This window comes from Amblyraja radiata, chromosome 2, assembly GCF_010909765.2.
Source record: "Amblyraja radiata isolate CabotCenter1 chromosome 2, sAmbRad1.1.pri, whole genome shotgun sequence".
NCBI lineage: Eukaryota > Metazoa > Chordata > Chondrichthyes > Rajiformes > Rajidae > Amblyraja > Amblyraja radiata.
In genome coordinates, this window is record NC_045957.1 from 83,946,342 (window position 1) to 83,973,410 (window position 27,069).

Genomic DNA, 27,069 nt, shown 5'->3' on the forward strand with positions numbered 1-27,069 from the left:
TCGATTCCGCTCATGATTTTATACACCTCTGTAACATCATACCTCAATCTCCTGTGCTCCAAGAAATATAGTTTGCCTGCCCAACCTCTCCTTACAGCTCAGGTCACCTTCCTAATGACAGCCTTATAAATCTTCTCTGCACTCTTTCCAGCTTAATAGCAGCTTTCCTCTAACTGGATGACTAAAACCAAACATTTTTATTGTACTAATTGATTTTTTTACCTTCATAATTAGCACCCATTGCGGTCTGTTGGAGTTTCGGTGATCACTTCCGTTGTCTGCAAAATCCTTTATACATGTATATTTAAGGAAATATGAATCCCTGTCCTCCCCCCCTTCTCCAAAATCCCAATAAAACATAAATGGAAAAGAGATCATATCATACATGAATATAATTCAACTCGAGTAAAAGAGTGACCAGATGAGTGGATAATAGTAGAACCTCCTTTGGGACAATGTGCAAGAAGTTGCCACGTCCCTGTGCCATCTTACAACTTTCAAGTTTCTGAAAATTATCAGGTCTGATTTTTTTTTTTACGTTAATAAGCTGGCTTCAAATCTCAAAGCCTCTACTTTAACTAAATCATGTAAGACTCTGCATGCTTTTGCCAAACAACTTGGGCTCACAGACCCATGGAGATTTACATTCCCCACGACTAAATTATTTTCATTTTTTTCCCACGCGCACCGTACCTATACCCGTATAGACTTCTTTCTCTTAGATGACAGACTGCTCTCCAAAATCAAATCCAGCGAGTATCATAGCATCGTAATATCAGATCACGCTGCGACCTCCCTCGATCTCCACTTTCGTAAACGAACTAACCCCTTTAAACAGTGGAGGTTCAACTCCTCATTATTAGCAGAGGCTCACTACATGCAATTCTTGCACTCCCAAATCACCTTGTATTTTGAGCTGAATGACTCGCCGGACATAGAAAGAGGTATACTCTGGGAAGCTTCAAAAGCCTATATTAGGGGCCAACTTATCTCTTTTGTCTCCAACCTGAAAAGAGCCGAGACGTCCCAAACGGCAGACCTGTTACAAAAAATAAAGGACATTGATGACAAATATGCATCTGACCCAGACCCTAACCTTTATAGAGAACGCCTTAGGTTACAAACAGACTTTGACCTCGCGTCTACTAATAAAGCCAAGCTCCGACTGCTTAAATCTAGGCAACACTTTTTTGAATCTGGGGATAAAGCTGGGAAGCTCCTGGCCCATCAGGCCAGAACCGAGGCGACTTCACAGCTAATTCCAGCCATTAGATCCAGCTTAGGGGAGATTCATACTGATCCTCTTAGAATTAATGAAGCATTTGCTAAATTCTACGCTGAACTATACGCTTCCGATTGTCCTCCCACTGCAGGCGACATGCTCAGTAGTATGACGTTTCCCCGAATTGACGATGAAGCCACGAGAGACTTGGGTGGTCCCATAACTGTTGCTGAGGTCCAAGCAGCCATCACATCGCTGCAAAGCGGAAAGTCACCCGGCCCTGACTGCTTCACTGTAGAATATTACAAAGCTTTCTCTGCTCCCCTCGCACCAGTCCTGAGAGATATGTACAATGAGGCGTTTCTACATCGTCGCCTACCGCCCACCTTGTCGTTGGCTACTATCTCTTAATTCTTAAAAAGGAGAAAGATCCCCTGCTTTGTAGTAGCTATAGACCAATTTCACTCCTGAATGTGCACCTCAAAATCCTCTCTAAAGACCTTGCGCTCCGTCTACAACGAGTGATGCCCTCTATTATCTCGTTAGATCAAACAGGGTTCATACCAGGCCGACAGTCTTCCCACAATACTAGGCGTCTCCTTAACATCATCCATTCACCGAGTAGTGAGACCCTGGATATAGTGGTCTCCCTCGACGCCGAAAAAGCTTTCGATAGGGTCGAGTGGAGGTACCTATATGAGGCGGTGGACAGGTTTGGCCTCGGTATCAGTTTTATTCTTTGGGTCAGTCTATTATACTCGTCCCCGGTGGCCTCAGTACAAACAAAGGGCACACTGTCGCCCCACTTCCCCCTTCAGAGAGGTACCAGGCAGGGTTGTCCATTATCACCACTCCTGTTTGCTGTCGCGATAGAACCCTTGGTGGTCTGGTTAGGCTCAGAGAAGGGCTTTAAAGGTATTACACGGTTCGACACAACTCATACAACTCATTGTATGCGGATGACCTGCTCCTGTACATCTCGAACCCAGTCAGCTCTCTCCCTGTGATTACGAATATTTTAGAACGGTTTGGTGTGTATTCTGGTTATAAACTTAACTACCAAAAAAGTGAGCTATTACCGATTAACTCATTGGCTAAGCAGCTCCCCCGCTCTTTAACCTCATTCAAATGGGCAGAGGACGGGTTTCGCTACCTCGGCGTCTTTATCACAACACCCTTATCTGATATGTTCCGCACAAGCTTTCTGCGTCTGGTTGAGGAAGCCGAAAGAGATTTTGACCGCTGGTCAGTTTTACCGCCATCCCTCGTGGGCCGGATAAATCTGGTCAAGATGGTTGTCCTACCCAAATTCCTGTATCTTTTCCAGCACGTCCCTATACTTATCACTAAATCTTTTTTTGATAAATTAGAAAGGACAATATCTAAATTTTTATGGGGTAGCAAACCGGCTAAAATCCGAAAGGCGATACTGCAGTCTCCTAAGAATGACAGCGGTTTGGCACTTCCTGACTTTAGGCGATACTATTGGGCAGCTAACTTGCAAAAACTCCTGTATTGGATGAATGATGATTGCGACCACCTACCGGCCTGGGTACACATGGAAAAGGCGAGTTCACATCTCCCGTTGCGATCTGTCCTATGCTCCCAACTCCCCCTTCCTATAACATCTGTGGGTGCAGGCCCAATTGCGTCCCTCTCGCTCAAGATATGGAGCCAACTCAAGAAAAACTTCGGTTTACAAGGCCCTTCCATCTTGACCCCACTGCTTAAAAATCACATCTTTAAACCTTCAAGTACAGACCACGCATTCAAAACCTGGCATAGCAAAGGTATCAGTAGTATCAAAAACCTATACAAGGATGGCATCTTTTCGTCCTTTGCGGAGCTCTCGTCCAACTACAGCCTCCCAAACTCGGTCCTTTTTCGTTTTTTCCAGATTAGGGATTTTGTGAAGAAGACATTCCCCCATTTCCCAAATCGCCCCCCTGAAACCCTGACCGATACCATCTTAGCTCTAGATCCCAACCGAAAGAAATGCATCTCTGTTTTGTATAACTTGTTAGGGTCGGTTATATTGAAACCTCATACCTCATTAAAAGCTGCGTGGGAGGGTGAGCTGAATACGAAACTAACAGGCCAGCAATGGGACTCTGCCTTGGATTTGATCCATTCTTCCTCCATATGTGCCCGTCATGGCCTAATCCAATGCAAAGTCCTTCACAAAGTCCACTACACAAATGCAAGATTATCTAGAATTTACCCTGCTGTTAGGGACACCTGCAACAGGTGTAATCAATCCCCTGCCAAGCATAGCCATATGTTTTGGTCTTGCCCTAAGCTAGCAGCCTTTTGGAGGAGTGCTTTTGACGATAAGCAGAGCCTACGACCAGACTATTCCTCCAAACCCACTGTCAGCCATTTTCGGTACCCCTCCCAACACCAACCTCTCTGTTGCGGTGAAACGCATCCTAGCTTTTACAACCTTGTTAGCCCGGAGACTGATCTTGCTTAATTGGAGGCTCACCTGTCCCCCGACACACGCCCGCTGGATTAAGGAGGTGCTTTACAATTTAAAGCTTGAAAAACTTAGGTTCTCTCTCAAAGGCTCTACCAAGACATTCCTAGATACATGGAACCCTTTCTTGGAACTTGTTAACTCTCTCAACTTGTCCCCGGACTCGGAAGAGGACTGAGTGCTCTCCACCATTGTTCTGCTCTACTGCAGCTGCTCTCCCCTTAACCCCCCCCCCCACACTTATTTATTTAATTACTTATTTCCTGTTATTAGTAACCCCTTTTTTTCTTCTTCTTTTTTTATATAGTACTTTTTGTTTCGTTTATCTTACCATATTTGTGTGGATGTGTATGTATGTGAGTGTTGTTTGTCCCCGTTTGGTTCCGACCTGATTCGGGTGGGTTGAAGGTGGGTAAGGCTTTGAGGGTCGCTTACATACTGTTGCACAATTATGCCTTGACTGTCACTGTCTGTTATCATTGTATGTATGCAAATTGCTGTGAAATTCAAATAAAAAGATTTAAATACAAATCTAAAAGATATAAAATTTTAAGCCTGATTAATTTAGTTTCCCCATTCAGAAATGCAAAAGCAATGGGAACTGTGAGCAATTTGCCAGAATATTTGATTAATGGGTGGGGTAGTCATTGTACACATAATGCATGAATAGTCTTATTATTTGCTATTCATTTTTTATTCACAAGGGATTTAGAAAGCCATTGTTGCTTTTTATAGTGAGGTGGTATTGGTCAGCATATTGGAGATGAATGCTGGCGATTACATTCTTTAATTGAAAGATGATTTGAACTTGCCACAGTTGTGCCAACTTCCATTTTTCAACTGAGCTGCTACTTAATTTTCTGATGATTTGGATGTTCCAGTTAAGCCCGTATCTACTTGATGTATCATCTGATCTAAACTAGTCAGTGTTTCTAAAAAGCACAAACATATTTTTGGAGAACTCTATAATATTGAGTAAGACATTCGCAGTAATTCTGTGATAAATCATTTTTTTTGCAGCAACACTGTTTCAGATTCTGCATCCCTCTAAACGTGTCTGCACAAAAATCTTGGCTGATACTGCAAGTGGTTTTCTGTGGGAGTATTATGTTGAACTCCTCAACAAAGATATTAATGTGTCAGGTTTTAGAAGAACAAGACTTCCATCTGTTCTCTGGTTGTGTAAGATTCTGTGGTAGCTGTTTCAACACAGAAAAGACCCAAAACAAAGTCAAAAGGGGCTAGCAAAATCTGAATATAGTTACCACTGTAAGTGAAAAGAATCTCTGTGGAAGTAAATATTTAAAAAGAGGCAAAGATTTGTGAGAAAATATTAGCTGCTGCCATAAAAGGCAGTTCTAGTTTACTGCTTTTTATGGCAGCAGATAATATTTTCACACACATCTTTGCCTCTTTTTAAATATTTACTTCCACAGAGATCTTAGCTGCCACAAAAGGCAGTTCCACCATGGGAGGACAACAGAGGAGGTTGACTGAATTTTGGAGCCTTCCCTCACAGTGGGAAACTTTGATCCCGCTGTGTGGGGATGTCTGTGTTGAGACTATCGTGTTATGTGTTTATTATTTGTATGGCTGTGTGGTGACCACACATTTCACTGTACCGATTGGTACATGTGCCAAATAAATGTATCTTGTATCATCTTGTATCTAGTTTATCAATAGTAAAGTTAATAAATTAAACTTTATTTTCCCACCTTCCTCTTCCAGAGACATTAACAATGAATCTTCTGACTGCTGCCAATGTCAAGTTTGCTGTTGATCTCTTCAAAGAGTTGGATAAAGATGACAAAGTGGGCAATATCTTTGTATCCCCCTTTAGTATATCAGCTGCTCTGGCCATGGTGTATCTTGGTGCTAAAGGAAATACAGCAACTCAGATTGCCAAGGTGGGTATGGCTTGAAATTTAGAATGAGGGTCTTGCTTTATTAACCAAATTTATTTAAATCTGAAAAAAACACAAAAGTGTCTGAGTAACTCAGCGGGTCAGGCAACATCTCTGGGGAACATGTATAGGTGACAGTTTGGGTCTGGAATGCTATCAGTTTTTACCGATTGTTTGCTGTAAATGAGTTTGTGATTATCATTGTGTAAGTAGTAGAAACAAACAACTGCAGATGCTGGTTAATACATCAAAAGGTAAAAAGTCCTGGAGTAACTTGTCAAGCCGGCAGGCGATGGTAAGACCCGCGGCTGTTAAGGCCGCGCCAGGCTATGTAAGGCCCCGCTCCGGGTCTTGATGTTGGAGCCCCCGGCAGGCACTGGCAAGTCCCCTGGCCGTTAAAGCCGCGCCGGGCGATATAAGGCTCTGCTCCGGGTGGTTTTCAACCCTGCAATTTTGGCGGGAGAAGTTGCCTTTGCGGAGCTCTGAAAAGTGGTCTCCCACCAGAGACCCGCGAGCTCCCGATGTTACCGCCCACCGGGCCTGCGGCTGGAGCCTCCGAAACTCCGGAGCCGGGTCACATCCGCGCGCCACCACAGCTCTCCACACTCCGAAGCCGGTCAGCTCCACGATGGTAAGTCCGCAGGCTCCGCGACTGGAGCCCACAGGTCGTTCCGGTTGGAGGCCGCTCCATGGTGCTAGGCCCCAACGACAACGGAGACCCCGACAGAGAAAGGGTCGGGTCCCCAATACAGGGAAGAGATTTAAAAGTTTTCCGCCCCCCCCACATATACACAGTTTAAAAAAAAAATAAAGATGGATAGGAAAGATTTAGAGAGAGATGTGAGTAGGTGGGACTATTGTAGATGGCACATCTTGGTCAGCATGGACAAGTTGGGCTGAAGGGTGTGTTTCTCTGTGACTAACTCACAAATTCTGATATTCTTGCTGATAGAGTTTGGAGAATTTCCACACATGCAAGTACTTTGCTGAGACTTAATAACCCACACAATACTTTGCCAAATGCTGGTGATAACTTGGTTGTATCAGTTGAGAGATGTTCTGAATATGAAGACACACTGGTCTAGACAAGATAAAAATAACACATTCCTTCCCTAAAATGACATTTTTTGGGGAGAGGGGGAACTCTGGTGTCTTTTGTTTATAGTTATAGCGAAAAATTGTTTGTTGTTCTCTGTCGCTTGGGATGTGAATTTGCAGTGGAAATAAGGAAATAAAAGTTCTGAAACTTAAAAAAAAAATGGAAATGCCCACTTGTTTGGGCAGCTTCCTGCTGAGAGCAAATGATCTTCCATTAAAACTGAAAATGGTTCTAAAAATGCACACTGTTATAACCATATAATATAACCATATAACAATTACAGCACGGAAACAGGCCATCTCGACCCTTCTAGTCCGTGCCGAACACGTATTCTCCCCTAGTCCCATATACCTGCGCTCAGACCATAACTCTCCATTCCTTTCCCGTCCATATAACTATCCAATTTATTTTTAAATGATAAAATCGAACCTGCCTCCACCACCTTCCCTGGAAGCCCATTCCACACAGCCACCACTCTCTGAGTAAAGAAGTTCCCCCTCATGTTACCCCTAAACTTCTGTCCCTTAATTCTCAAGTCATGTCCCCTTGTTTGAATCTTCCCTACTCTCAGTGGGAAAAGCTTATCCACGTCAACTCTGTCTATCCCTCTCATCATTTTAAAGACCTCTATCAAGTCCCCCCTTAACCTTCTGCGCTCCAAAGAATAAAGCCCTAACTTGTTCAACCTTTCTCTGTAACTTAGTTGCTGAAACCCAGGCAACATTCTAGTAAATCTCCTCTGTACTCTCTCTATTTTGTTGACATCCTTCCTATAATTAGGCGACCAAAATTGTACCCCATACTCCAGAATTGGCCTCACCAATGCCTTGTACAATTTTAACATTACATCCCAACTTCTATACTCAATGCTCTGATTTATAAAGGCCAGCACACCAAAAGCTTTCTTTACCACCCTATCTACATGAGATTCCACTTTCAGGGAACTGTGCATGGTTATTCCCAGATCCCTCTGTTCACCTGCATTCTTCAATTCCCTACCATTTACCATGTACGTCCTATTTTGATTTGTCCTGCCAAGATGTAGCACCTCACACTTATCAGCATTAAACTCCATCTGCCATCTTTCAGTCCACTCTTCCAACTGGCATAAATCTCTCTGTAGACTTTGAAAATCTACTTCATTATCCACAACCCCACCTATCTTAGTATCATCTGCATACTTACTAATCCAATTTACCACACCATCATCCAGATCATTGATGTACATGACAAACAACAGTGGACCCAACACGGATCCCTGTGGCACCCCACTAGTCACTGGCCTCCAACCTGACAAACAACCATCCACCATTACTCTCTGGCATCTCCCATTCAGCCACTGTTGAATCCATCTTGCTACTCCACCATTAATACCCAACCATTGAACCTTCCTAACCAACCTTCCATGAGGAACCTTGTCAAAGGCCTTACTGAAGTCCATATATACAACATCCACTGCTTTACCCTCATCAATTTCCCGAGTAACCTCTTCAAAAAATTCAAGAAGATTAGTCAAACATGACCTTCCAGGCACAAATCCATGTTGACTGTTCCTAATCAGACCCTGTTTATCCAGATGCTTATATATATTATCTCTAAGTATCCTTTCCATTAATTTGCCCACCACTGACGTCAAACTAACAGGTCTATAATTACTAGGTTTACTCTTAGACCCCTTTTTAAACAATGGAACAACATGCGCAGCACGCCAATCCTCCGGCACTATTCCCGTTTCTAATGACATTTGAAATATTTCTGTCATAGCCCCTGCTATTTCTACACTAACTTCCCTCAATGTCCTAGGGAATATCCTGTCCGGACCTGGAGACTTATCCACTTTTATATTTCTCAAAAGTGTCAGTACTTCCTCTTCTTTGAATCTCATAGTTTCCATAGCTACTCTGCTTGTTTCCCTTACCTCACATAATTCAATATCCTTCTCCTTGGTGAATACCGAAGAAAAGAAATTGTTCAATATCTCCCCCATCTCTTTTGGCTCTGCAGATAGCTGTCCACTCTGACTCTCTAATGGACCAATTTTATCCCTCGTTATCCTTTTGCTATTAATATAGCTGTAGAAACCCTTTGGGTTTACTTTCACCTTACTTGCCAAAGCAACCTCATATCTTCTTTTAGCTTTTCTAATTTCTTTCTTAAGATTCTTTTTACATTCTTTATACTCCTCAAGCACCTCATTTACTCCATGCTGCCTATAATTATTGTAGATCTCCCTCTTTCCGAACCAAGTGTCCAATTTCCCTTGAAAACCATGGCTCTTTCCGATTTTTACTATTTCCTTTCAACCGAACAGGGACATAAAGATTATGTACTCTTAAAATTTCACCTTTAAATGTACTCCATTTCTCTTCCACATCTTTCCCATAAAACAAAATGTCCCAATTTACTCCTTTTAAATCCTTTCGCATCTCCTCAAAGTTAGCCTTTCTCCAATCAAAAATCACAACCCTAGGTCCGGTTCTGACCCTCTCCATAATTATATTGAAACTAATGGTATTGTGATCACTGGTCCCGAACTGTTCCTCTGCCACTTGACATACATCTGCCACCTGACCCGTCTCATTTCCTAACAGGAGGTCCAGCACCGCTCCTTCTCTAGTAGGTACTTCTATGTATTGCTGCAAAAAACTATCCTGCACACATTTTACAAACTCCAACCCATCCAGCCCATTTACAGAATGTGTTTCCCAGTCTATGTGTGGAAAATTGAAATCTCCCACAATCACTACCTTGTGCTTACTACTAATATCTGCAATCTCCTTACATATTTGCTCTTCCAATTCTCGCTCCCCATTTGGCGGTCTATAATACACCCCTATAAGTGTTGCTACCCCTTTCCCATTTCTCAGTTCCACCCAAATAGCCTCCCTAGACGAGCCCTCTAATCTATCCTGCCAAAGCACTGCTGTAATATCTTCCCTGATAAGCAATGCAACACCTCCACCTCTTGCCCCTCCAATTCTATCACACCTGAAGCAACGAAATCCTGGAATATTTAGTTTCCAATCACAGCCCTCCTGCAACCATGTTTCACTGATCGCCACAACATCATACTTCCAGGTGTCAATCCAGGCTCTGAGTTCATCCACTTTTCTTACAATGCTCCTAGCATTAAAATATACACATTTAAGAAACCCACCCTCTCTTATTCTCTGTTTATTGTCTTTTTCTTCTCTCTCCCCTACATTTTGGGTCAGAGTGCTACCATTCTCTGCCTCCTGCCTCACACACTGACTGCTAGCTTTCCCAATTTGAGTCCCTCCCCCCAACCGTACTAGTTTAAAGTCTCCCCAGTAGCCTTTGCAAATCTCCCCGCCAGGATATTGGTCCCCCTCGAGTTCAAGTGCAACTCGTCCTTTCTGTACAGGTCACACCTTCCCCAAAAGAGGTCCCAATGATCCAGAAACTTGAATCCATACCCACTGCACCAGTCCCTCATCCACTCATTTATCCTCCACCTCGCTCCATTCCTACTCTCACTGTCGCGTGGCACAGGCTGTAATCCTGAGATTGTTACCTTTGCAGTCCTTCTCCTTAACTCTCTACCTAACTCCCTAAATTCTTCTTTCAGGACCTCTTCTCTTTTTTTACCTATGTCGTTGGTACCTATATGTACCACAACCTCAGGCTCCTCTCCCTCCCATTTCAGGATTTCTTGGACACGTTCAGACATATCCCTGACCCTGGCACCAGGGAGGCAAACTACCATCCGGGTCTCCTGTCTGCGTCCACCGAATCGCCTATCCGACCCCCTGACTATAGAGTCCCCTATTACAATTGCCCTCCTCTTCTTTTCCTTACCCTTCTGAGCAACAAGACCTGTCTTTATGCCAGAGGCCCGGCCGCTGTCGCTGCCCCCAGGTAGGCTGTCTCCCCCACCTTTACTCAAACATGAGTACTTATTTTCAAGGTGTACAGCCACCGGGGTACTCACCAGTCCCTGCCTCTGCCCGTTGCCCTTCCTAACTGCGACCCAGTTTTCTGTCTCCTGTGGTCTTGGAGTGACCACCTCCCTGTAACTCCTATCTATGACCTCCTCACTCTCCCTGAGCAGACAGAGGTCATCAAGTTGCTGTTCCAGGTTCCTAACACGGTCCCTTAGGAACCCCATCTCGACGCACCTGGCGCAGATGTGGACGTCTGGAGGGCACTCAGACTCCATGACCTCCCACATCTGACATCCAGAACAGTAAACTGCCCTGACCCTCATTCTTCCCCTTATCCGAATACAATAAAGCCTTACCCGGGATACAAGCCAATCAGCTGCTTCCTCTAGTCCGTTTGACCAATCAGAGGCTTCCACCAGACTCCTTCTCTGGAAGTAAGATCTGCGAATGGAACGTTGCAGATTTTGGTCGCTCCTCCCTCTGTAACGGCTCCCGGGCCTCTGTTGAGACAAGCCCCGCGATGGGTTTTTAACTCACTGCATGGATGTCGCTCCTCCCTCTGTCACGGCTCCCGGGCCTCTGTTGAGACAAGCCCCGCGATGTCTCTTATTTCCAGTGTACTGATGGCAAAGTAACAGCAGGTGGGTTTGAGAGAACAGAGGAATTTCTCAGCCACAATACTGGTGCAAGGAACTTATTTGCAGCACAATTCACTGTAAGGATTATTGTTTTGCTTGTATCTTATCCCATTTAACCCCAAGATGAACTCTAACACTATATTTTCTTATGCTGTCATAATTTTGAATATCTTTGGTTCAGCCGCTTATTAATAACATTCACGAGTTTGTTGCCCTCTGACTTGACGACCGGATGTTCTCTTGTAGATTGAATGGGAAATGGACCAATGGGAATTTGGTTACTATCTTTATACAAGTCCCTAGAACGCTAGTTTTGTTTGCTTCATTCAGAACTGAGCATCATAGTGGCGTAGCTGGTAGAGCTGCTGCCTAACAGTGCCAGAGACCAGGTTTGATCCAGGCTTCAGGTGCCATCTGTGTGGACTTTGCATGTTCTCCCTGTGACTGCATTGGTTTCCTTGGTTCTTGGTTTCTTGGTCCTCCAAAATATTCCAAATGTAATTTAAACTGGAGGTGGTGAAGGGAGGGCTTAAGCCAGAAAGGGGTGTTGGGAAGAAAGAGCTACTTTAAATTTAGTTGCATCTGGTTGGGTAACTATATCCCAAACACATGTTGGTTTGTTTGTAGGTTCATTGGCCTTTGTCCATTGCCCTACTGTGTAAGGAGTGGATACAAAAGTGGGATAACATAGAGCTAGTGTGAATGGGTGATTGATGATCAGTATGACCTTGATGGGCCAAAGGGCCTAATTTCATGCTGTATTTACTAAACTAAACTGAATTTTTCTTTATTAATGTATGTTAACTTGATTTCTTAGGTGCTTGGTTTTGATGGAGTCAAAGACATCCATGCTGAATATCAGAAACTTCAAACGGAATTAATCAACCCTAAGGCAGAGCACGTGTTGAAGCTCGCCAATCGCCTCTATGGGGAGCAGACCTACAACTTCCTTGCAGTAAGATTTTCTTCTGGTTAGAGTATTGGAGGCTAAATTGCCCAATTTGTTTTTGATATATTGATGCAGGAATATTTAATGTGGAGTTTAGTTTGTGAAGGTCTGTACTGGATAAATACAATTAGTGAGATGATACTTTTTTGTAAGAAAGCTTGGTCTTGGGCGATGCTTCACTTATTTGTAGTATGTATGAATATTTCCAATCATTGTTCAGAATTTATTTAAAACAATTGAAATAACTGCAGTGTTTGAATGATTAATTGAATGTGTTTTTGTTTAGTTCAAAATATTATGTACTTTAAATACTTTACATGCACAGTGGGAGAGTCTAGGACAAGAGGTCATAGCCACATTACTTGTGGACTCAGCCCCGCCTCCGGGGCTTTATTCTCCAGCGGGTGCCAGAAGGGGCGTTACCTTCATGGTGACTGACAGGCGAGAAGACCAATCTGCTGATCTCATGTTTTTTTTAAACCTTCATAACTTCTGTAAAATTCCACCGATCGGAACAAAGCTTGGTGGGTTGGAGTAGAGGAGAACGGTGAGTAAGGTGGCGAAAAAAATCCTATCAATAAGGTGTACCGATTTTGAACAAATTTAATTTATTTTTATTTTTTATAATTAAAAAAAAAAAGCAAACCGGAAGAGGTCACGATGAGAGTTTTAGTAATAGTATAGATTATCAATTAAATGGTACAAATTGGAAAAGTGAGGGTTATTTTGATCTGTTATCTTTTAGGATTTTCTTGCTGCCTCACTGAAATACTATCAGGCACAGCTGGCTTCAGTTGACTTTGCTAATGCAGCAGAAAAAGTCAGACCAGAAATCAACAACTGGACAGAAGAGCAAACTGCAGGCAAGTGATGCTGGAGAATACATGTGACAATACATGTCCTCTGCTGCCTATAATAATCAGAGTAAGCAATGTTTCCCAAGACTGTACAGATAATTTTTCGTTCATGGCATGAGGGCAGCATGCATCATCCCTGTGCAGGTGATGATCAAACCATCTTGAACTATTATAATTGTTCTGGGCTGAAGGTATACTTCCATCGAGCTCCATATCTGAATTCAGTGGCCCAGTGATAGTGAAGGAACACTTGTGTGTTTGATATTTGATAAAGTTCTTCATGGCAGCCTGATCCAGAAGATTGTTACATGGAATCCACAGAGGCTTGGCTGTTTGATTTCAGAACTGGCTTACTCACAGAAGAGAGGGTTGTGGTGGAAGGTAGTTATTCTAGCTGTAGATATGTGACCAGTGGAGTTTAGTTTAGAAATACAGTGAGGAAACAGACTTGCCAAGGTTGGTTGTATCCTACACACTGAGGGCAATTTACAGAAGCCATTTAACCGACAAACCTGCACGGCTTTGGGATGTGAGAGGAAAAGAGAGCACCCGGAGAAAACCCATGCGGCCATAGGGTGGACGTACAAACTTTGTACAGACAGCACTTGTAGTCGGGATCAAACCCGACTTTCTAGCACTGTAAGCAGCAGCTCTGGCACTGTGCCACTGTCATATTGTAGCTTTATAGGCATTTGGTTAGGCCACATTTGGAGTATTGTGTTCAGTTGCGATCGTCCCACTACAGGAGGGATGTGGATGCTTTGGAGAGGGTGCAGAAGTGGTTTACCAGAATGCTGTCTAGATTATATTGGCTTTAAGGAGAGGATGGAGAAACCTGCATTGTTTTCAAGGAATGTCAGTTCAGGGCCTGTTCCAATGCTGTACCGTTCTATGTATTTCCTTGTTGGGCTGGAGTGTTAACTGGAATCTGCAAACACACACGTTTCCATGTACCTACTCTCCTTGATCTTCCTGATTAGAGAAGTCACAGGTGGGAGAGTCATCATTACCTGTAAGTCATGAACCTTTACACTCTGCAATAATGTGCTTGGTCTTTCTTTGGTTTGGTGACTTTGCTATGTTGTTTGTTTTGATTACCTATTAATAATGTGCATACTATCATCCCTCTTCCCCCACCCCATTGCAACCACTCCTTAGGCAAGATCAAGAATTTACTAGCTGAAGGAACTGTTGATGGAATGACAAAACTTGTTCTTGTAAATGCCATATATTTTAAGGGAAACTGGAACAAGAAATTTGAGAGTGAAAATACAGAAGCGGGACAATTCAGAATAAACCAGGTAATGAGCGAATGAGAAAAATAAAAAATGTTGATGAATATTGAACTCCATGTGATAGTTGATCAACGAAGTGGTGAAATCTAACAGGATGTTGTGAAATGTCCAGAATAAATCCTTGCTTTTTTGTGCAATAAAAAGTTGGATATATTGCCCACCATAACTGGTTATCAGGTTCCTGTTTACTTGAGTAAGATAATGGGTTACAAATTTGAACTGCTCATTCCACATGATCTTGCTGACATCATTCTTAATCATCAACAAATGTTTTCTCTTGCTACTGAACAGATAGGAAAAGTAGCTCAAGAAATTTATTTTTATCATTTTGGATTTGAGATGCGTCTCGAGTAATGTGGGTGAAGAGTTTGGTTTTTGCTGTGTAAGTTAGTGGAAACTTATAGCGTTGAGTGGAACAATGCTTGGTTCTGTTGCAGCTGTGATGACGAAGTTAGTCACTCATTTTGAGGAAAATGATCATTGGTGATAATGTGTGAGTCAGTTGTTTGAGTCATTTAACCTGATCATTGGTGATAATGAGATCATGTGAGTCAATTGTCTTGAGGAACCGGACCTTTGCCTTTAGACACGTACTGTGTCATGATATGATTGGAGGACCATGAAAGCGTGCCAAACTGCTTCTGCTTCCTACTGCTGATATACTTGTACTATGCCTATTGTAAATTATTTGCTCTGGGGAACACATGGAACTCCAAGAGAGTGACAGGTTATGGACCAGAGTAAATCCCCCGGGGTGACGGATACACTTCTTGAAGCAAGAATGGTGTGTTGGTTCAGTGTATTTATTGAAGAAAGATCGAGGGGAAAATAATCCAGTTTAACATGGGTTCCTTAGAAGGTAAATAACTGACAACAAATAATTATTTTGTCTCAGTAAGTGCTTATGGCACAGCCTGAAGGTTAGTTTAGTTAAGAGATACAGCGTGAAATGCTTCAGCGCACCAAGTCCACGCCGATCAATGATCACCCACGCACTCATTCTATGTGACATACTAGGGATAATTTACAGAAGCCACTTGGCCTATAAACCTCTACGTCTTTGAAATGTAGGAGGATCCCGGTGCACCCAGAGAAAACTAACGCGGTCACAGAAAGAACATAGAAATTCTACTCAGACAGCACCTTAAGTCAGAATTGAACCTGGGTCCCTGGTGATGTAAAGCAGCAGCTCTACCACTGTGCTACCTGACAAAAAGTAATATTGAATAGGGTGTTTCCAAAATGTAATGGAAGAAATGATCGTCACTGAAGGTGCCAACAAAGTCTCCTACCCAAGGCCCTCTAAGTTTTGAAGAAAAACACTACTTTCCAACAGGTTTTGTGTGCATGTCTTCTTTAAGAATATAGAATGAAGCCAGGGAATTGTCGACTGGTTACTTTATGGATGCAATGACTGATCACATTACATTTATAGGTTTTTGGGGAGCTAGCCTGTATTTATAAATAAAACGTAAAAGATGCAGATACTGGAAATCTGCAAGAAAATGCTGGAAAACCTCAGCAGGCCAGTCAGCATTTGTGGAAAGAAATTGTTCATGTTTTGGGCATAAAACATCTGTCAGAACTGAGAAAGAGAAAAGAGTGTGATCTTGGTAGCTGAGACGGTGGAGGAGAACATTGGTTGGAACAAAGGAATTTATCTGATGGGTTGAAATAATGTGAGAAAAGTTGGAGCAAGAGGTCCATTTTGAATTGAGTTTGGATCAACCATGTGAACTTCAAGATTGTCATTCCTGGAAGAAAAAGGTAGTGAATTCAATGATGTAAAAGAGTAATAATGTCCTTGAGTTCGCAAAATAAAATGTCAGGAATTGTTGAATAAAGCTCTATTTTGCATTTCTCATTCATTTAAAATTATTTCCCCTTTTCCTGGGTTAAATGAGTCTACAACTGTTCATTTTTCTTTGTTTTGCTTGCAGCATGACACAAAACCTGTTCAAATGATGCAGCAGAAAAGCAAATTTCCATTCAATTATATCCAGGAACTTTCAACCCAGATCCTCGAGCTCTCCTATGTGGGCAGTGAGCTCAGTATGGTCATCCTGTTACCGGATATAAATGAAGATTTCAGTCAGCTCGATAAAGTAAGTGGGAAGATTTGATATGAAACAATTTGAATTATTTTTCAAAGAAACAAAAATTGGATTCCACCTTCCTGTCACGCAGGAGGGAAAAACCCAGAGTAATTGACAAATGAGACTTGGTCATGCTAGTTTATAGAAATGACTTGTGATTAAGCCTAAATATGTTTGTGATTTTAAAAACCTGATTAGCAATGAATGTTGTTGTGATAATATGACAGGTATATTTGCATATATAAATTGTAAACACACAATATTAGACAAGGCTATTTAATGCCTCAAGATAGCTTTGCCGTTTAATAAAATCAAAGTTTTACTTGTAACAATACAAAGCAGACCAGGCACGGACTGGTGAGCCAAAGGGCCTGACCATCGAAGCGAAGGCAAACAAAGTGCACCAAAGCCTCTACTTCCTTAGAACTCCCCTCACCAACTTTCAGAAATGGTCTGTAGAATTTGGATGGATCACAGCATGGTTTGAGAAAAGCTCCAACTAAAACTGCAAGAAATTTAAGAGAGTTATGGACATAGCCCAGATCATCACACAAACCAACCTCCCTTCCATTGACGCGTCTACTCTTCGTGCTGCCTCGGTAAGACCACCATCATAATCAAGGTCTAGTCCCACCCTGGTTATTCCCTTTTTTCCCCTCTCCCATCAGGCAAGATGTAGAGAAGTGCAAAAATACATACCTCCAGATTCGCGGAGAATTTTTCCCAGCTGTTATCCGGCAATTGAACCAATTTTATCACCAACTAGAGAGCAGTCCTGAGCTCCCATCTACCTCATTGGAAACACTTGGACTATCTTTTATCAGACTTTACTGGGCTTCATCTTGCACTAAACATTACTCCCCTTTAGCCTGTATCTGTACACTGGATGACTTGATAGTAATCATGCATAGTCTTTCTGCTGACTGGAGAGCACGCAACCAAAAAGCTTTTAATCTCAATACATGTGTCGATCTCCTGTTTCCTACTGAGTCTCCTTTCCCTTCCTGTGTCACGTTCCCTCCCTCCATCTCCTTTCTCATCTGACACCATTTTATTTCTATTTCATTTCTAACCTTTATCACCACCTCCATCTACCTAACAACCCTCCTCAGCTGTACCCATCTACCACTTGCTAGCTTGACCCCATCCTTGCCTCATTTGTCAGCATGGACTGGTGAGCCGAAGGGCCGGTTTCTATGCTGTATCTAAACTAAATTTCATCTAGAACTTTAAAAAAAAAAAATGTGCTTTGTGTTTTAAGCTTCAGAACCATATCACTTTTGATCATCTGATGGATTGGACCAACCCAGACACGATGAAGCAGCAGGAGGTTGAAGTTGTGTTGCCAAAATTCAAGCTGGAAGAGAAATATGATCTTGAATTGATCCTCTCCCGAATGGGGATGGTGGATGCTTTTAACATCATGCAAGCCAACTTCTCAGGAATGACTAGTAGAAACGATCTAGTTTTGTCAAAAGTTGTCCATAAATCCTTTGTGGAAGTCAATGAGGAAGGCACAGAAGCAGCTGCTGCAACAGCTGGAATTATGATGATGCGATGTGCAATGATAAGTAACAGGTTTGTGGCTGATCATCCATTCCTGTTCTTCATCCGGCACAACAAAACGCGCAACATATTATTCTTTGGAAGGTTCTCCTCTCCTTAAAACACAGTGCTATTTGGCTGCAGCATTTCAACCCATATCTCTCTTTTCCTCTTGACCCACTCTACATTGCCAATCAGATTGGTTGCCTGATGTCAACATAAGTAGTCTTCAAGGAGGAACAAATAGTATTTTAGCAAACTGAGGAATTCTGCTATGATAAATTTTTATGATGGCCAGAGATTAAGTGGAAAAACTTCAGCTTGAAATTTGCTTCTAATTGTTATGGGATGCTGAATGAATTTGGATCATTATCAAATGCTTCAAAAATATGCCTTGTCATTACTCACATTCTTGTTAAATGAGGTGCACTATCTGGCTTAATACTCCACCTACCCCACTGCCTAATTCAACATGCAACATTAATAAAAATCATCTGCAGGGCAGTGAAATGTTGCATTGCTCAATTACTGAAAAACACACATCAAATTTTGAACAGCTTGTATAACTTCCTAACTTTGTCCAGAATTATTTCCCTTGGCCCCTTGGCACCATAGCTCCTTGGTCTGTTTACAGTTCAATTTATGTTGGTGTTCTGAGTTAATGTTGCATATCTGGGTTAATGTTCCAGGTTCACCATGCTACATAAGAAATAATTTGACATGCAGTGGAATGTATTTATTGAGAATTTATTGCAAGGAATATGGAACGGCTTAAAATGAATACTCAAAATATTTGTTTTAATATTCAAGACTGAGATAAAGCATAATAATGTGTTTAATGTTTTATCTACTAAATTAAAAATGCTGACATTGAGCTCCATGAATAATTGTGAACATGAATGGGAACGTTATACTTTTTTTGATTCAATTTTTTCTTTACATTGTTTGGAATTAACATTTAATGCGCACCTCCATATGATCTTGGACAGAAATAATAATAGAACATTAGTTACAGTAACATGAAAATCCATGATCCATGGCTGTGTATCTGGCACACAAGGTTCACCTCTGACACCTTACTAATCAAGAATCTATCTATCTCTGCCTTAAACATATCCACTTATGGCCTCCACATCTTTCTGTGGCAAAGAATTCCACAGATTCACCACCCTCTGATTGGAAACCGTTTGATCTCTTCCCTGTTTGGGGACCCGACATTTTCCCTGTTGGGTCTCCGGTGTCTTTGGGTCTAACATCAGTCACGGAGCCTGCGGACTCGCCATCGCAGAGCTGGCAAACTTCGGAGCGGGGAGAGCTGTGGTGGCGAGCTTTGGAGGCTCCGGCCGCAGGTCCGGTGGACAGAAACATTGCAGGTCCTGGTGGGAGACCGCTTTTCGGAGCTCCCGCCGGAATCGCGGGGTTTAAATGACTCGGAGCGGGGCCTAACATCGCCCCGTGCGGCTTAAATGGCCGCGGGACTTACAATCGCCCGCCGTGGGCTTTAACATCATGAACCCCAGTCACCTCGATGCTGCAGTTGGACTGCGGGAAGAGATAAGACTTTTGCCTTCCATCACAGTGAGGAAGTGTTGGAGATTCACTGTGATGGATGTTTGTGTAAATTGTGTTAAGTGTGTGTCTTGTTTTTTTTTGTAATGTCAAGAATGCAGGAATGAAATTTCGTTCAAACCTTGTCTGTTTGAATGACAATAAAAGGTATTCTATTCTAAACTTGGCCACAAAGCCGTCAATCCCCTCGTCCATATCATAAATATACAACGTGCAAAGCAGCAGCACTAGCACCGAGCCCTGATGAACCCAGAAATAGCCCCCCCATCGCACTCTGCGCCGGAAACGGAGCCCAGTCCAGCACGGCTGCCCAATAAAACAGGTTTGCATCCACATCAGATGGTGATCACGTGTACGTTTGTAATTTGGAAGGCAGTGTTATTTGTTTCCACCAAGATAGACCATGGCCATTGCAGTGAAAATGGAGAAAACATACATTATCCGCTTGATTTCTTTCAGTCAGTTCTCTGAATATGTCAAGGATGAAATGGTGATTTGCTTTGTTCAATTCCTCCAGTGTTTCAAACTACGTACAAGAAAAATATACAATTCAGATCATTAGAATGACTTTGATATGACAAGGTACAGCAACCAAATAAATGAAGCTTCATAAATCGAGTGCTGTCTACATTGATTAATTTATGTTTTTCTCTTAAGTGTCAAGCTGTTATATTTTACATGCCTTAAGTATAAATTTGATTCCATTAACCAGTGTAGTGAAGCAATGCCAAAGGGTTCATTAGGTCAATATACTATATGAGCTGAGGTAAACTGCTAAACCGTTGGGAAAGCAAATATTGGGCTGAATCATATTCAATTTGGACCACTGCCCAGACACATCCTTTACCACCACACTTCCCTCCCACCCAACCTTGGGTGGCACTTAGCGAGAGAATTGCTGGCAACTTCCCGCCCAACTGGAACAACGGCTTGAAATTTTTTTTTAAAGTAAACCATGAAGGAGTATTTCAGTTTAAACCCACCTCTTTCAGCCTCCATTGATTCTGTCTGATAACATGTTGCTAAATAGAAAAATATCTTCCAATACAAATAGATTTATGGGGTTTATTTTATGCACAGTTATCAATGAAAATCTGCAAGGAGCAATAACGTAAATAGTAAAACGTACACTTGATTGAGTCTTTTCCAATTATTTGCTCCTCCTTCCTGCAATACATTCACAACCTCCCAACTGGCACCAACCTCTCTGGAAAGTTATAGAATAAGATAACTCGGACCATGACAGGAAGGTCAGTCAGTCATTGAACCTTTCAGGTCTGTTTCATCATTCAGTTCAATCACTGGTATATTCATAATTGTTTTACTTATGCTTGAACTATTTAAATGCCTCGGCCCCAAATTTGCAATGCATTTTTGTTTATTTATCTGTGGTGTAGCCGGCATCTAATTTCCAATCCAAAATGCCCTCATGAATTTGGTGCCTAGTCAACTTCTTCAACAGTTGCTGTTATTCTTTTCATGACAGCAATCCCATAGTGCTGTGGGATAGGGATAAGTTGGGTAACATCAGGACAGAGAGGAATGCCAAATTAAAGAAGTTATATTTGAATGTATAAGAAACAAAGTGAATGAGCTTGTAGCACAGTTAGAAATTGGTAGGTCCAATGCTGTGGGTATCACAGAGACGTAGCTGCAAGAGGATTGGAGCTGGTAGCTGAATATTGAAGGTTACACGCCCTATCAGAAAGACAGACAAGTGAACAGAGGGGGTGGGACCGTGGGATAGTTCTGTTGGTAAAGAGTGAAATTCGGTCCTTAACAAGGAGTGATATTGGATTAGAAGGTGTAGAGACCTAGTGGGTAGAGCTGAGGACTAGAATACACAAACGGATGTAATGCTGAGGCTTTATAAGGCGCTGGTTAGACCGCATTTGGAGTATTGTGAGCAATTTTGAGCCACATATCTGAGGAAGGATGTGCTCGCATTGGAGAGTGTCTAGTGGAGGTTTAAAGGAATTATCTCACGAATGAGTGAGTTAACATATGATGAGCGTTTGACCGCACTGGGCCTCTACTTGCTGGAGTTTAGAAGGATGAGGGGGAACTCCATTGAAACTTACCGAATAGTGAAAGGATTGAATAGAGTGGATGTGGAGAGGAAGTTTCCGCTAGTGGGAGAGAGTATGACCAGAGGTCATAATCTCAGAATAAAAGGACATTCCTTTAAGAAGGAGATGAGGAGGAATTTCTTTAGTCAGAGGGCATTGAAACTGTAGCATTTGTTGCCACAGAACGCTTTGGAGACCGAATCAATGGATATTTTTAAGGCAGAGATAGATTCTTGATTAGTGTGGATGTCAGGGGTTATAGGGAGATGGTGGGAGAATAGGGTTGAGGTGGAGAGATAGATCAGCCATGATTGAATGGTGGGCCGAATGGCCTAATTCTGCTCCGATCCCATGAATTGTTTAAAGGCCAGCTGAGTAAGGTGCAGGATCAGCATGTTCCAGTGAGGAGGAAGGATAAGGGTAAGGATGACAAGGAACAGGAGGTTTTAAACTTGGTCAGGAAAAGAGGAAACATGTCAGGTTTAAGAAGGTGGTGTCAGCATGTTCCAATGTGGATGTTTCATGCGGCACGGTGGCGCAGCGGTAGAGTTGCTGCCTTACAGCGAACCCGGAGATCAGGGTTCGATCCTGACTATGGGTGCTGTCTATATGGAGTTTTACGTTCTCACGTGACTTGCTTGAGTTTTCACCGAGATCTTCGGTTTCATCCCACACTCCAAAGACGTACAGGTTTGTAGGTTAATTGGCTTGGTAAATGTAAAAAAATTGTCCCTAGTATGTGTAGGATAGTGTTAATATGCGAAGATCGCTGGGCGGCGCAGACCCCGTGGGCCGAAGGGCCTGTTTCCGCGCTGTATCTCTAAATTAAACTAAACTAAACTAAATCAGGCAGGGCTTATGAGGAATATAAAGCGAGGAGGGAAGAACTCATGAAATGTCATTGGCGAGTTAGGATAAGGAAAATCCTAAGGCTTTTTATACAGTCTGGTAAAAGCAAGAGGGTCGCAGGAAGAAGGTAGGAACGCTCAAATATATAGGACGGTATATATGCTTGGAGGCGGAGGATGTAGGTGAGGTGCTTTGCATCTATATTTAGCAAGGTGAAGATCTCGAAGGACAGCAAGATTGAAGTTAAGAATAAAAATACGCTGAGGCAGTTTGAGATCAAAAAGGAGGTGGCGCTGAGCCTCTTGAAGAATATTAAGGTGGATGTCCCCATGGCCTGATGTGATCTATCCCAGGTTATTGAGGGAGGCAAGAGAGGAGATTTGGTGGGTCTTGATGGGGATCCTTGTTTCTTTAGCCAGAGGCAATGTCCCAGAGGACTGGAGATTGGCCTGTGTTGCTCCTTTGATTAAGAAGGGAAGTAGAGAGGATCCAGTAAATTATAGGATGGTCAGCATCATGTCAGTGGTAGGAAAACTATTGGAGAGAATTATTTGAGGTTAATTAAGCCATTGAGCTAATTAGATATATCTAGTGTTTTGTTTTGAGGAGTTCTAGCTTTTTTATGGGGGGGGGGAGAGGGAAACTAATTTTCAGGGTCCCTACCTGGTCGGAGATGCAGCTTTTCTCCGGGCTGCAGCTCCGACCCGTCCCCGCGGCCTACCAGCGGGCCTGGAGCGGCGTCTCCTGAGGGGACCGCTTGGAGCTTCGGCATCGGCGACCGCGGAGGCAACGACTTAGCAGCGGCGGCGGCGGCACCGACTTAGCAGCGGCGGCACCGGCTCAGCAGCGGCGGCACCGGCTCAACAGCGGCGGCGGCACCGGCTCGGCATCGGCGGCGGCGGAGGACGGCGGTGCAGCGCTGGAGCGCCATTGCGGGGCTGGCGGTGACTTCGCTGAAACTCCGGTAACTGGAGCTGGGTCCGTTGCGGAGCTGCGGGTCTGTGGAGCGGCTGCGGGTGGCGGCGCTGAACTTTCCATCGGGAGCCTGGGATCTCCTGATGAGATCGCCAGTTGAGCTCCATTCGGCGCGGCCCTGTCGGCTCCGGAAGCCACGGTCTCGAGTAAGGAGGCCCGACTATGGGTGGACACGGGGATGGGACTGGACTTTGTGCCTTTCCCCACAATGGGAACCATTGTGGGGGGATGTTTTGATGTTGAAACTATCTATTACTGTCATGTTGTATTCCTTTTTTTATGTGCTGCATGGCAAAAAGAATTTCACTACACCTAAAGGTGTATGTGACCAAATAAAATTGAACTTGAAAATTGAACTTGAACTAGCATTGCATGGTATATGGCAGGTCGTGTCTTACTAATTTGATTTTGGACATTAATGCAGATGTTGGGAGAAATGGAAGATGGAGTAAATGTGCAATGGATCCAAGCAAGTGTGAGGTATAGCAAACTGGGAAAATGAATGTGAGGGGAGGTGCAGATCTTGCAGTTCAAGTTCATTAAAGGTGGTAGCACAAGTTGACAGGATGGTAAGGATGTTTTATGGTATACTTGTCTTAATTGCTTGGGGCATTGAGTGTAAGTGGGGCATTGATAGGGGACGATCAGCCATGATCACAATGAATGGCGGTGCTGGCTCGAAGGGCCGAATGGCCTCCTCCTGCACCTATTTTCGATGTTTCTATGTAAGAGCCAGGAAAGTCATGGGGCAGCTCTGTCGGCCATATTTGGAATATTTTACGTGCAGTTCCGGTCGCCCCATTACAGGAAGGATGTGGAAGCTTTGGAAAGGGTGCAAAGGAACTTTACCAGAATGCTGCCTGGATTAGAGGGTTTCAGCTACAAGGAGTTGTTGTACAATGTCCACAATGCCTTTGCCGTACACAATACCAAGATCAACTCGAAACACCTCTACATAATCCATATCCTTCCCTGTGTATCCATGTGCCCATTCAAATGCCATTATCGTATCAGCCTTGCACCGTAACTCTCTGTCTTCTACCGTAGCCAGGTCTGACCAAGTCACCATGAAATATCTCCTCCAACCTCCACAGATATGATGGAGAACATGTTGTAGGGAGAAGTGGGGAACGGGGCTGGTGAGATTGTTCGGTTCTTAGTCGGCCTGGACACAACTTCCTCCTGTGTTGCAGAGGCCCCCCTCAGTGTGACGAATGATCGTATTTTTCCCTAAATGCGCCTGTGCCTCTAAACGCACCGCTTTCTTTTGATGCAAAGTGTTGTAGTAACATAGCATGTCAGGCCCCATCTCTAGAGAACATGGGTCGTTTAGTTTAGTTTAGTCTGCACCAACCAGTGATCCCTGCACATTAAACACAAGCCTGCACAATTTACACATATGAAGTAGACAAACCCAAGCCAATTAACTTTGAAACCTGTATGTCTTTGGACTTTGGGAGGAAGCTGAAGAAGGATCTCGGAGAAAACTCACGCAGGCATCATGGGGAGAACGAAAACTCCGTACTCGGGATCGAACCCGAGTCTCTGAAGCTATAAGGCCGTCACGGTGGTGCAGCAGTAGTTGCTGCCTTACAGCGAATGGATTGCCTGTTTGTGGTGGGGGTGGAGGAGAGAAAGCTCGAAGAGAGGAGAGCAGAACAAATCATAATGAGTGATAGTGGATACAGGTGAGGGAGAGGTGAGCTTGATAGGCAGATGGTTGGATAAAGGACAGAGATGGAGACAAACGTATGAGAAAAGGATAAAGGTGGTGCAAAATGTGAGGCTTGAAGGAATACATAGAAAATAGGTGCAGGAGTAGGCCATTCGGCCCTTCGAGCCTGCACCGCCATTCAGTATGATCATGGCTGATCATCCAACTCAGTATCCTGTACCTGACCTCTCTCCATACCCCCTGATCCCTTTAACCACAAGGTCCACATCTAACTCCCTCTTAAATATAGCCAATGAACTGGCCTCAACTACCTTCTGTGGCAGAGAGTTCCAGAGATTCACCACTCTCTGTGTGAAAAATGTTTTTCTCATCTCGGTCCTAAAGGATTTCCCCTTTATCCTTAAAATGTGACCCCTTGTCCTAGACTTCCCCAACATCGGGAACAATCTTCCTGCATCTAGCCTGTCCAATCCCTTAAGAATTTTGTAAGTTTCTATAAGATCCCCCCTCAATCTTCTAAATTCTAGCGAGTACAAGCCGAGCCTATCCAGTCTTTCTTCATATGAAAGTCCTGACATCCCAGGAATCAGTCTGGTGAACCTTCTCTGTACTCCCTCTATGGCAACAATGTCTTTCCTCAGATTTGGAGACCAAAACTGTACGCAATACTCCTGGTGTGGTCTCACCAAGACCCTGTACAACTGCAGTAGAACCTCCCTGCTCCTATACTCAAACCTCGTCCTCTACATTGCATTTACCTAAAGCAACTCATCGTCCCTCTCAAAATAATAGCATCAAACTGCACCATCACAGCAGAGGTTGCTACATGTTAAGGAAGTTTGGTGTGTGTTTTTAAACCTTGAGGGGAAATTAATCAGACAGAAATGTACCAAGCAAGTAAATTTAAAAAAGTACAAGCCGAGAGTCCATAATGCTTGTACAAGGTAAAGTGAAAAGCTTTTGTTGTGCCAAATGCTGAATTTCCAAGAAGACAGACAAGTGATAATGTTGTCAAGGCTTCAGAAAATCGGCATTTACCATTAATAAATGGCTGTTATATATCAGATTATTTTTGGTTTAAGAAGTTTCAAGTAAAGGAAGGGTCGTGAGTGGAGATGGACAGATGGAATAAAGGGCACAGGAGAGTCAAAAAAAAGGGGATGGAGCAATTTGTAAAATTAAATTCAGATGTCTGACTTTTAGTCAATCAAATATGAGATTGATAAAGATGATAAATTCTTGTTGTGTGGCATTTTGTGTTACATGGGTATGCTATAGATAATTTACAGTAATACTTATACAGCTCTGAAATCAATCCTGGCTCCACCTGTCCAAGATGTGGCCAAAATGCTAATTTGATCCCACCATTAACAGCTGCCTAAAATAAATTAATTCTAGATGGCGTTAGTACTAGCATTAGAGTTAGTACTAGCATTAGCATTAAAAGCATTAGTACTTGGTTCTCTGCTTCTAAAAAGTATCTCCATGTCATCAATGGAACTTTGATGAAGTTTGGAAGCAGTTTGCATGTGTTCCCTGTAGGTTTAGCTTCCACAACCATATTGACCTTTCTCTGTACCTGATCTCTTGTTTCCTTGGCCCTTGGTTTGAATTCCAATTTTACATGAACTTTCCCTATTCTCAAAGTCACTCCACTTTCCGCTGAAGATCTCTGGAAAAGCTGAATCATATAGGTATCCAATCTCCCAGTCACATTCTTGTTCCAATGTAATGTTCATTGGCGTCTCATCTCTCCTACTCTTCCACACAACATTGTAAATGCATTCTACTGGTATTGTAAAGTAGCTCTAACATATCCAAGTTCCTCATCTAAAGTTTTTGTTGTCTTCAGCTAGTGGTATTATGTCCTCTCTCGATTGTCATAGGAGAGCCTTTTGGGTGAAAAACCAACCAATGCACTCACCTGGTTTGAAAGAAGTTTACAA

The 27,069-nt window shown here is 43.0% G+C and overlaps 1 protein-coding gene across 5 annotated transcripts in view; it reads left to right on the forward strand.

Moving 5' to 3' along the window:
* The window catches only part of LOC116991066 (leukocyte elastase inhibitor-like), a 157,888-nt gene that overhangs the window by 22,703 nt on the left and 108,116 nt on the right, over positions 1–27,069 (forward strand). For 3 of the 5 annotated variants that reach the window (XM_033049447.1, XM_033049441.1, XM_033049431.1), the window contains exons 2-7: positions 5,427–5,605; positions 12,062–12,199; positions 12,939–13,056; positions 14,209–14,351; positions 16,286–16,450; positions 17,703–18,880. In XM_033049447.1, coding sequence (XP_032905338.1) covers positions 5,438–5,605; positions 12,062–12,199; positions 12,939–13,056; positions 14,209–14,351; positions 16,286–16,450; positions 17,703–18,107 — 1,137 coding nt within the window. In that variant the 5' untranslated portion in view covers positions 5,427–5,437 and the 3' untranslated portion in view covers positions 18,108–18,880. Of the gene's footprint in view, positions 1–5,426; positions 5,606–12,061; positions 12,200–12,938; positions 13,057–14,208; positions 14,352–16,285; positions 16,451–17,702; positions 20,086–27,069 lie in introns of those variants that run through there. The other 2 variants (XM_033049407.1, XM_033049415.1) reach the window with 2 other exon arrangements.